At 36.5% G+C, this 12,718-nt stretch overlaps 1 protein-coding gene across 1 annotated transcript in view; it reads left to right on the top strand.

Moving 5' to 3' along the window:
• The window catches only part of MCF2L2 (MCF.2 cell line derived transforming sequence-like 2), a gene marked incomplete in the record, with an annotated part of 134,440 nt that overhangs the window by 52,727 nt on the left and 68,995 nt on the right, over positions 1-12,718 (top strand). The window contains 3 exon segments of the mRNA XM_072408165.1: positions 16-207; positions 559-750; positions 3,438-3,615. Coding sequence (XP_072264266.1) covers positions 16-207; positions 559-750; positions 3,438-3,615 — 562 coding nt within the window.

The following is a 12,718-nucleotide window of genomic DNA, read 5'->3' as shown; positions in this document are numbered from 1 at the left end:
TTAATTGCCTGCCAGGAGCTATTGGAAAAAGCCCAATTACATGCTCTTCATGGGGATCAGCTGATTCAGAACAACCACTATGCTGTGGACTCCATCAGACCAAAATGTATAGAGCTAAGGCGTATATGTGATGACTTTACCAATGAGGCCAAGAAAAAGTATGACATTCTTAGGAAATCACTGGAATTACACCAACAACTTGAAAAGGTATGAATGCCATGCAGAATGATCTAAGTGTGCTTTTTAGTACCTGGATGTACGTATTGTACCCATTCTTTAGTTTCAAACAATATTAATTTTATTAATTTGTTATAAATTCTATATAGTACTGTTTTTATAGCACAGTAAAGAACATCTCCAGCTAGGTTTTCAAAGAAAAAAAGTAGTGTTGTAATAAATTCTATTTTAGGGTTCCTAATGCTGTTTGATAACCCTTTGAGGAGAATTACCTTGCTTGCTATTCTAGTAGCAGTGTTTCGATATGTAGAGGAAGTGAAGAGAAATGTCCAAAGGGCAAACACATTTTTTTTTTTTTTTTTTGCTTAAAACTATTTTTAGGCTAACCAGTGGTGTGAAGATGGAATCTATCTATTGGCTTCTCAAGCTGTGGATAAGTGCCAGTCACAGGATGGAGCAGAGTCAGCACTCCAAGACATTGAAAATTTCATTGGACGCTCAAAGGGTCACCAGCTATCCAATACAACAGAATTCTACCACAAGTATGAAATGATCCTCTCGTCTGATCTAAAGGTAAGTTTGAGGATTACGTTTCTGTAGAAATATTATGGTAAAATCATACAGTTTAGAGGTCTTATCAGTTTCACCCATTCCTGCAACACACACACTGTAAAATAATATCTTCCCAACAAGTACCCCATTCAAAAAGGTATTTATTTAAAGTCAATAAAATTAGTGATCCCCATAATCATGCTGCACATGGCCATTGAGAGGATGGCTAGTGTGCTATTGTGATCAGTAAACCCTTTTAATAGATACTAATCATGTTATCACATTAAATACAAAATCCCCTTATTATTTTTCCACCTACCCCAACCCAACTTTCTCCTCTTCTAATGCATTCCATGATCTTTATCTAGTGGGCCTTGTCTAGGTGGTTGTTACTCATCAGTTGTTCCTTAAAGAAAATCTTCAGGCAAACAGATACTTGCACTGCTTGCAAATAAAAAAAATACATTAGTATGTTAATAAATACAGATATTAAGTGTTGTTTACATCTCCCTGAAGTTCAGCATTTAGGAACACTTTTCAGGTTTAAACACTGGGGCTATCTGTCTGGCATGTAAAATTGACTTTTCAATGCTTTTGAGTTGCTGGCACAGAACAAATATGCAGATAAGAGCTTTGACATTTAGGATCTGCACAATTGCTTTAGGTAAAAGACCTAGAATAGCAAGAAAGTCTTAATAACAGTCAGGCAGCTAGCATACAATAAGGAAGTCAGAAAAACTCTTTTCTTCTGCAGTTGACACGTATTCAGTAGAAAAGGTATATAGCCAGGCATTACTTCTTTCTGTGGGTAATTTATGACAGTGCATTATATTAGGAATGCATAACTAAGTTTAAACATTTACAGCTATGAGTATAAAGTTCCTAACTTACTTGAACATTGATTAACTACACTACCTCCGTACAAAAAAATGTCTTTAAAGATATCAGGCAGTGGTACAGTAAATAGAATATTGGTTGGATTAAAATAAAATGCATTAGCATCAAGAATAGTAATAGCTTCATAGAAACGGATTAGTGTTTCTAGCAGACTGGTATTCTGACAATACTATTGTTGTATGTCATTAATACTTAGCTCCAAAGCATCCTTAAGTCTGAATTCCAAACAGATATAAAAACACAAATAAATCTAGTTAAATGACTAAGATAAATCATTGAATTTATTGATAAATGCAACAAAATTGCACTTTGTGCACAGAATAACTCAGGTACTGAGAATGGAAGTGGATTATTTAAAGTCCATCAAGCTCTGCTGCTTACTGACAGAAGGACAGGAAAGAGATGACTTCAGTAGTCTTTTCTGCTCTTTAACCAAACTCTGAGATAGGGCCTGATTTATTAAAGCTCTCCAAGGCTGGAGGGAATACACTTTCCGGTAGACTGCTAAGGTAATGTGTCTTTCTATATGCATTAATAAAGGTCCACAAATTGCCTGTGATGTCTGGCTATGTAAATCTGAGGACTAGATGGACAGAAATTTACAGTAAATCTTTTGCAGGTATTGGCTTACATATGTGTATTTTGTAAGATTAGCATCAAAAGCACTCCCTGTGGCTTTAGTTCCATATTAAGGCACTCTGAATGGTTTTGTTCACAAAAACAAACAGAATGCAGTCGCCTTGTTTTTTTCTTCCAGGGAATTATAGTCATAACAGCATGACAAGAAAAGCTCAAATTGATCCCCCTGACTTTCTCTCTCTTACACTCTTCAGAGCTATTGGTCCCACAGACCTAAACTTTGGGAGACCTATTGGGCTCTCCCAGCATACAGGTTACACACATCCTATCCACCTGACCTCAGGCTCTAACTCTCTCTAGTTTTAGACAGGTGCCCTTTTTATTATTAGCCAAGTGCTCTGTCCTGGAAGCAGGATGGAGTGCCTGGCTGATCCATTCCTTCCATGACACTCTGGGCCTGGATCCTAACCAAAGAACCACAAGACTGCAGCAAAATCCTGGCCCGATAATCCGTTCTCCAGGTGAAATTTAGGTACATGATGCATAATACCCTCTGAATTTCGCATCACATATTTCATTCTACTACAGTATTTTACCAAATGATTTAGCTGTTTGCCTGGAGCCCAAGTTTAAATACTTGAAAGATCCTTGATGCTGTTGTTAGTGTATGTATATAAATTATATATAAAGTATGATATTGCAATACTTTTTAAAATGTATCTTTGGGCAAAAATAAGCCTCCTCCTAACCTCAGGTAACCCACAGTGCATTTTTTTTCCTTGTTAAGAATAAATGCCCTTCTAAGTCACCGTCCACAACCTGTATGCACCATTTTGAGGGGGATTTCAATCCAGCATTGCAGATGTGACTGATTCGACTGATTGCATCACTCTGATGTCACAACTGCTTTGACCCTGATATCATCACTGACTCCCCCTTTTAATTCAAAGAGGAGCCTGTCACTGGAAAACTAATAGGAAGTGTTCATGTAATGCAGGTTGTGATGCTGACACCCAAAAAAAGCATACCACCTCCTGTAAAAGGAAGAAAAGTAAAAACTTGAGACTAGAACACTATTTTAAGTGAGTAAATTATTTAACTTTTTTTGAAAGCTGGCAGCTTTAGAAAGGTGGCTGGGGTAAAGGTGTATTATGAGGGGGGGGGGGGGTTTAATTAGAATTATTGTATGTTGTTTAAATAATGGTTGATGTTCAACTTGTCTATTTCTCCAGGCAAGTGTTCAGAAAGTACTTCAAAAGTTGGCAGATGTCCAAGAAATGTTTGAAAAGAGACAAGCAAGCTTAAAAAAGTTAGCAGCTAAACAAACCAGACCTGTACAGCCTGTGGCTCCACATCCAGAGTCTTCACCAAAGAGAGCATCTCCTAAGACAGCCAGGCCAACGTCTCTAGGTAAGATGTTATTTTTCCCTTGTTGATCAATCACACAATAGTCCAACCATCTTGCTATGAATAGGAACAAGTATGATACCAGTAGTATACAAGTAATAATTTCCAGATAATAGAAATGAATAGAAATGAATATGCAGAATAAAACTGAAAAGGGCTGCTGCCAAATTAAGATTGTGAAAATCAAAGTCAACTTGTCAAAGTCACGAGAACTGCTAATTGGTAACACTGAGGTGGGGCCATTTTTTTACTATGCTTTATAGGCACAATATATGTACAATCAATATGTAATAATAATAGGCCTTTGAGTACAACAGAATGCAGAAATGAAATGTTGTAAAGCATTTTAACATTGCTGGAATGTTTTCGGATAATTTCCAAACTGGGCTGCTATGTAGTAATTCTGATAAAAGTAGATCAGCTAATATTAACTGTTTGACAAAAATAGTGTTTTGCTCCAACCGTGAAAACATTATGATCTCAAAGTTATTTATGTCCAACTTGGGCAAATGTAAAAAAAAAACAATAAGCAAAAAAAAAAAAAAAACAGAAACTAAGGTGCTCCTAGTTTCTTAATAAGGAAACAAATTGCTTTAGTATTGATATTTGGGTGGAACTTGAGTGAGCTCTGCCCTAGGTATGTGCTTAGTTTAATGATAAAAAACAAACTGAGCATTACTACAATAGTTAACTTTTTTTTTTATTACCAAGCAGTTTATCTGCAGTACATATTACAGCATTACTCCCATAACAGGTCGATTTGCTTGTCCGTATAAGATTTTTTTTTTTTATTAATACCCTCTTTGCTATGCAATGGATTTACTATCTGGATGTGACCTGCAGTATTTAGTTAGTGATAAGTAAAGCTGGAATAATAAGTAATAGTGAGTGTTCAGAAGTTTTGCAATGCCATTCCAAACAATAAACACAAGACATGTAAAACTAGAGCTAATGTCGTAAAAGTAGAATCCAGGTGCAAGCTTTAGGGACATTGCAAGTTTTCTTCAGATATGTTTTAGAACAACATGGTGAAACAAAGTATCATTTTCCTGTACATTATCCTGGCTTTGTGACAGCTAGCACCATTTAGTACTTATTCACAGGATGTATGGGGAAAATACCACTCTTAATGGATCATATTTGACGGATTCCTTTGAATTACACAGCCAGAATATTTATCCTATAAATTAGTAACGAGTACCAGAAAAAAGTCATATTTCCTCATCACCATATTTGTTTTAGACTCAAAAATTATTGAACCCAAACTATCATCACAACATCCAAGGAATGTAAGTTCTATAAAATAAAGCTTACAGTTTAACTTTGATAAGGCTTGGTTAGTTCAAGGCAAAGGGTCGAAGTAACATCTTACATCGTAATCCATATAGGATAGGCTTTTCTGAACATCTGTTGATGCTATCCACGTGCCTCAACAAAATTAGTTTTTTTTTTTTATCATCAAAAATACCCTTTTATACATTTTTGGGTATAGTCACCTAAAACTTTGGTCATTAACGATCAGTACATAGTGGTACTCAATGGGTACATGACAGTCAGCATGAACTGGAAAATGTGCAAGAATAAAAAAACAGACTTGCACATGTCTAAGATAACCCCTGATTTTATCATTTTTGATTTATTCTAAATCCTTTTTGTTTCTTAATCCTAGCAGCCTAGGCCATTGGGAGCCTCAGCCAGAATTTTATTTAGATGAAAATATGGTAGCATATGTGTATTGTGACCTGGATTGGCTCCCTCTATGCTTGTGTTTAAACAATACATCCTGCATATAATATGTAAGACACTTCTGTACTGTTAGCTTACAGAAATGTTTAGAAATGCACCCATGTTACTTGGTATTTACTTTTCCACATTTACCAGCCTAATATATAGCATAAACTTGCACTAAGGACCGCACCCAGCCAGCCTGTTTATCCATCATCCAACACATTGACATTTGCAAACTTTCTCAGCTATGTGGAAACAATATAGATTACACAAGCACAGCTTGGTGGATAGCCTTTTGCTTGTAAATACTGAGTAGGCCCACACCTATGAGCACATTTCTTTTTTCTTACCTGTCATAGGTGGAACGGTTTTAAGGCTATTAAATAATTGTAGCATCCTGTATGGTATCCTGTATCTGTACATATTTGGTCTGCAAATAATTCCAACAGGTGTTTTCTTTTTATAGGAACAGTCCGGAGCACTACATGTCACTGTAGACAGCGTTAGCTGGGGAAATATTAAAATAAATAGTCTTTTTTTAATTCTTTAGAACCTTGGGCTTGTGACAATATTTCCATTTCCACCTTGCCTCCCTCTTTAGAGGATTTATATACCCGTATCCAGGATGTTCGCCTAATGGAATATCTTACGGCCCTTATACAAAACAAAGTAGATGGATTTGAATTGACCTGGGATGCCTTCTATTCACAATTGCAAGTTTAGGGATTAGTTGTGCTCACTTTGCTCTGGAATACTATACTAATAATGAGATATTGGACCTGATTTTATTAAAGCTCTCCAAGCCTGGAGAGGATACACTTTCATCAGTGAAGCTGGGTGATCCAGCAAACCTGGAATGGATTTCTTCATTTATTCAAAGTCATGTGCTAGGAAATGTGTTCAATACTGCACCAGATCCATTACATTTGCTGGATCACCCAGCTTCACTGATGAAAGTTTATCCTCTCCAGCCTTGCAGAGCTTTAAAAAAATCAGGTCCAATATCTCATTATTAGTAAGGTATTCCAGAGCAAGCGAGAAAGGGCAGATTCTGGGCCATCCAGTAATAGAGCAGTCCCATTCATCGTAACTTCGAGCTTCGCTTGATATAATAAGGCAAAACATATTTTCCGTTCAATCAGAAACTTGCAGGCAGCAGAAAAAGCTTGTCGTTGTTGAGTAACCGCCGCAGAGAAATCCTGGATGATAAGTATCTTGTATCCGTTGTGCCAGCTTTTTTATAGGTAGACAAGATACGTTCCTTGTTTATGTAGTGGAAGAATTTTGTGATTACTGCACGTGGTAGAAGAGGAGGGTACTTGTGATCCAGTAGGCGTGCCCTCCAAGTTAGACATGTCCATGGGTGATAGACTAGAGTCTTGTCCCCTTTTGAGAATCGGTAGGTGATCTTGCAGTGGTATTATATGCAGGGGATCGTGCAACACTCTTGGTGGACAATGCCGTGAAAAACGTATAAGAATAGTGCTCAGTCCACAGGGCCAAGATGTCCTCCACTCACCCACGCCTGACAAACGAGCACTGACTCCGAGCTCTAGTAGGAAGAGTGTGCCATGACTTGCAGGTGCTTCGATGCTGCAGGAGAAGAATACGCTGGCAGGAGGTAGGAGATGAATCCTCCGCAGTGGCACCGTAATAGAGGAAGTTTATAGCGCGTATCTTCGGAGCTCAAGTAAAACGCGGGCTCCGCCCCCCAGAAGTCTGTCTTAGCTATCTTAAAATTATGGCAGATTCATTGGGCCTGGTTTATTAAAGCTCTCCAAGGCTAGGAAATGTGTTCAGTGGAAAGGGATATGGTGCAGGATTGAAAACATTTAATAGCATTAAATAGCAAAACACTTTTTTAAAATCCATTCCAGGTTTGCTGGATGCCCCAGCTTCACGGATGAAAGTGTATCTTCTCCAGCCTTGGAGAGCTTTAATAAATAAGGCCCAGTGTCTGAAGGTAACCCCCTAGCGGTAATCCCGAGTGTGACTCAGAGTGGCATCCTGCACCAAAACTGAAGAAAATTTGGGAAGTTTCTCAAATGATTCTAAAAAATTTCTAGGCGACCTATGTGCCAGACAGAGACATCAGTATTCATGTCTAATGGCTTACAAGGGGAGGCTCAGCTGGGTGCAGTACATTGCGTCAAAGAGGGCACGATTTGGTGTGAAAATGTATATGCTGTGCGAATCCTCATCTGGCTACATATGGAATGCAGTACTTTACACTGGAAAAGGTACACAGTTCAACCCCAGATACAGCCATTATGGATTGGCAACATCTTCAGTGCTATCCCTCATTAAGCCATTGCTAGGTCAGGGCTTTTGTGTCACAACTGACAATTTCTACACCTCTCCTGAGCTTTGAGTTCCTTCTGTAACACAGAACAGATGCATATGGAACCGTTAGGGCTAACCGGCGCAACCTGCCATCAATGTTTGCAAAAGGGAAGCTGAAGACGAGATAAATTGTTGCCTGGCAGAAAGGAAAGATGATGGCCGAGATGGCGTGAAGAAAGACGTGTGCCTGATGAGTACTGTCCATATTGCCTCCACCGTTCTGGTACACGCAAAACGTGGGAAAGAATTGATGAAGCCACAGGTGGTGATTGACTACAACAACACCATGAGAGGTGTCGACAGAGCTGACCAAGCTATGACATCCTGCGATGAGGAAACAGCAAAGAAGTACTACAAAAAAATCTTCAGGCATCTAGTTGAGCAGTGCCTATGGAATGCCTACATTCTGTACAGAAAAAAAATTGTCAGAGGCCTGTGAATCATTCAAACTTCATTTTGCAAGTTTCCGAATCCATTGTCAAGAACCACCAAACACCTTCAGTGGCTATGAATAGACCTGGACATCGTGCTTCCACCGTTGTCAACCCAGAACGCCTGACCGGTCGTCACTTCACTGAATACATCCCACCAACTCGGAGAAAGGCAGCACCTACAAGGATGTGCATGGTTTGCTCAAAGACCGATGACAGAGGAAAGAAGGTCACAGAGGAAACAAGGTTCTACTTTCCTGACTGTGAAGTTGGACTTTGTGCAGCACCCTGCTTCAAAATCTACCACACCCTGGATGTCTACTAGAAATGTAAATTTTTTTTTTTAAATCTACATTAATTTTATAATATTATTTATCAATATTATTGCACTCTCCCTTGGACAAATTTCTGTGAGAATGTTTTGATAAAATTTGATTTTTTTGATAAATTACATTGTTGTGGTCTATTTCATTATTTTAATAATTATGATATATAGTTATTTATTATATTATAATTTATGATTGTAATATATTAAATATAATTATTATACCTGAGAGTTAATCCTAAGAATTACAAGCCCACAATATAATCAAAAATTTCTATGCAAAAAAAAATAGGATCACTTTTTGCATAAAAAAACTGACAGAATTAGAACGCTAGGGGTGTTAAATAGTCATGTGAACACAGGTTTATGTTTACAGATGTATTTATTCATTTTATTAGTTTACATATTTCTAGCAGTTTATCACAACATTACGTACTAGAACTAAACTCGTGGTCGAAATGTTTTTGTAAAATAAAACTTTGTAATAACAAATAAGATCGCTGCTTGCAACCAGCAAAGAATTTTACGTTTACAGTTTTTCCTTGTGCTTATTCCTCATGGTAATGTTAAGATCAGCCAAAATCTAGGCTACAATCTATGCTTTAAATAAACCCTAACAATAAACCTATTTGTTTTTTTTTTGGTCAGTTCCATTTACCCAAGTACACTGGCCATGTGATGTAGGCTCAAACATTTATTATAAAACAAATATATTCTTACTTACCAGTGTGGATGACCTAAAATTAATTCCCAAATGGTCTTTCATAGATTCAGCACGGTGGGGTGACAGTGTCATCCTAGGACAGGAAGTGTGTTATTGGTAGAGCCTACAGGCAAAGATTACGGGAAAAAAAGCCAATAAAGGCTATTGTAACCACTACATCAAGGGATCACTGCAATATAATACATTTTTGTTCTTGGATCTAGATATGCTTTAACTAATGTAAAGGTGTAAATAGTGTCATACTACATTTTTTCTTTATATAAAATACGCTAGTGATGGTTTTGTTAGTACTTTCCTTTTTTGTGCAACAATCAACTTGCTTTGTATTCTACCCTCTTGGTGTGTTGGAGGCTTCTTGTGTCCAGAGTTGATTCACAGTTTTTGCTATCAAAAGACCTACCTAAAACAGATGGGATACTGGGGTTTTATTTGGAAGTATATTATTTTATTTATTAGTGCATTTGAAGAATATGGAGAGTAATTCATCCTCTCGTTTAGGCTTTGCCAACTCAAGTCATGTGAGGAATTCTTACTAGAAATGAGAAGAAAATTAGGTATTTTTGTTGAACAGGTTGCTCTCGGGATGAAGGGATTCGTTAAAGGATAACTATACTCATGGTGAAGTTGTTCTTTGAACATAAATCACACTTTCACAGTTTTTATCCACTGGACATATTCATTACTTTGCAGATAACGTGGCATAAATAGTAGGAAAATTCATTTTACCCATGCCATACAATTAGCTATCTAGTTTTCTGGATATTCAGCTGTCAAAGTTTGAATGCCTTCTTGTACCTTACAGAGATGTCTGTCATCCCTTTGAGGCAAAGTGGTCATGGATAAATGGAGCATTCAGCATACTATTTTAACAAATTATTAAACCAAACTATGGGTAATCACAAAAAAAATGTCTGCTACTCCACTGGAAGACAATTACCTAATCTTAGTTACCCTTGGTGTCAGAGTCCAACAATTATTGGTATCCTTCTGTATTTAGGTTTTGGATTTTAATTTTTTTATTACAACAAATTCATACATCTGTATTATGTATAATATATATTACAAATCTTAAATATGATGATGAATTTACTATAAAAAGTATGGTTGAGAACTAGGTACACTACTCAGCTAAAGGTAGGTTTAGTAGTATTCAAATAGGGACTCTTCCAATAATTGATGTTTATTTGATTAAACTAAATATATTTACACAAGTTTATATTGTAAACACAGCCGAGCTTGCAATGAATTCACAACTTCACATAAGATACTGACAGAAATTCCCTTTATGAGAAATGATGAGGATCGTTTAGGTATAAAAGAAATTGAAGTTAATTCACAAAAGCTTTACTGGATATTTTTTATTGTTTTATGGCACATTATTTTTATAATTGTGGTGTAAAGTGAAAAAAGAAGTGCAAGTGAAGTTTCTTTTCAAGCTCAGTAACCCCCTAGTGCTCTAATTCTGTCCAAATTTCCATGCAAAAAGCATTACATTTTCTTTTGCATGGAAATGTATTTTACATTGTAGGCTATAATTCTTAGGCATAACTCACCGAAATATGTCCAATATTTATTAAATTTAACAATACACTTTAAATAAAAAAAAAAATCTTAAAATAAAAAAAATAGTTAAACGTAATTTACCTGTACCGTAGCTTGTATAATATAAAAAAAAATATATATATATTTTTTTTTTTATGAAAATTTGTTTGTATTGGACTCAATACAGCTATTTTGTATTGAATCCAATACAAAATGGTTTGAATTTCCCGCTGATCCTCCCGCCTGCACCTACGCATCTACCGACGTCACCGGGAAACCCCGGAGAACATCTCTGCACTTCGCAGCTGGAGATCAGAGAAGCAGGACGTGTCCCCAGGACCTGCAGGGACAAGCAGGATGCCGGGGGAAGCCGAGGGAACAAGGTAAGTTTAAAGCGCCCCCGAGTGTGACTCAGGATTACCGCGAAGCAGTAAGAGGAAATAGGCTAATTAATTTGGGTGCTTTATTAGAAAGCATCAATAGTGCATTTTTAGCAATAAGCAAGCAGGATTGCTAATTATTATACAAAAATGTTTAGCTTTTTGCCTAAATACCTAAAAGGAGAAGCATTAATGATTAATGAATCATTTATTTAATCATTACATATTCTTATTTATTGTTTCTTGAGAAAAACATTTATGGTAAAAAATATTGTGTTATATTTAATTGTATAATAAATTTATTGATTTATGATTAATTAGGGGGTCTAAATTTTTTTGTTAAGTTTGGCTGCAAAAGTTTGAAGTCTAAATGCAAAAATATTTTTTGACAAGGTAAAAAATAATTTTTTGTTTGCAAAAGTGTGAAGATAAAATGAGAAACCCTGTAATATGCACCATATGCAACATATATACCATTTAACCACAGAACTACTGGCTAGAAAGCTGACACTCTACTATATTGGCCAGTTGAAACAAAAACAAAAAAAAAAAACAATTAGTTTTTTATTATTATCAAGTGACTATAAAGTAGTAGCATAGCATGCATAAAAATCAGGAGCAGGAACTTTACCAGTTTAAAAATATGAACCACATTCTTTGGTTGTTTTAACACATAAACGAAGCTTAACTACATGAACAAAAACAAAAGCTGGAAAACCTAAAACAGTTTATATATTAAACTTGGAATATAGTTGTAGAGTAGAATAGCTGTTAAATGTAATCCAAAACAAACTCAATGTAGTGTTGTTCTAAGAAACAGAATTGCTTCTGCCAGATCCTCTTAAATCGGACTTGATTATTTTTAGAGCTGAAAATAATCTTTCAACACTGACTTGGGTGGGTGGCATTGCTGTTACGGTTCTAGCCACATCACTAATAATCTCGGGATGAACAAGGATGGCTTCTTCTAGAGTCCGTTTCGATGAGGGATCATACTTTTCTACTTCTTTAAAAAAACTCCTGCTGGAATCTCTTTATTTGGATATTTTCTGGTCGTTTATCTGCAACGCGTATGCAACGTCGCTTTACTGTTGAAAGTTCCATTTTGTCTAAGTAGGAATCAAAGTCTTAATTCTTCATTTGAAGAGGATGATCCGGAGTTACTCAACAAAATTCGGCTCATTGGATCAACATAAATAGCAGCTAACAAGATTTGATTATCCAGTAAGAGATTCACTCTTTTCTTCATTGAAGATACAATGCCATCAGCTAACAACCCTCCACTTTTGTTCGGCAATATGTCAAGCTCTTCCATTTCAAGAAGAATTTACCAGGTGTTAAATCTTCAGATTCTTCAAACTCTTGGTGACAGTAAAGGAGTTAGAAAGTAGATTTTCCAGTGCTTTTACTTGAGTCCACTGGCTTTCAGTTAATAAAACATTTCATTGTCCAGTTCTTCAAGAAAGTCTTTTAGTTCAAGCACGCGCTTTTCCATCAAATAAGTGCTTCCCCAGCGTGTTGTTTGATCCAAAATGTCTCATTTTCCTGCACGTCTTTTCAAAATGGCATCTGTTTTAGGGGCCCTGGCTGCAACAGTTACTTGCCTCAATTTGCCAATTGAGCTACTCTAATT

Source organism: Pyxicephalus adspersus, chromosome 4, assembly GCF_032062135.1.
Source record: "Pyxicephalus adspersus chromosome 4, UCB_Pads_2.0, whole genome shotgun sequence".
Taxonomy (NCBI): Eukaryota; Metazoa; Chordata; class Amphibia; order Anura; family Pyxicephalidae; genus Pyxicephalus; species Pyxicephalus adspersus.
The sequence above is the reverse complement of the archived record's forward strand: the minus strand, read 5'-3'. Positions and strand labels throughout refer to the sequence as shown.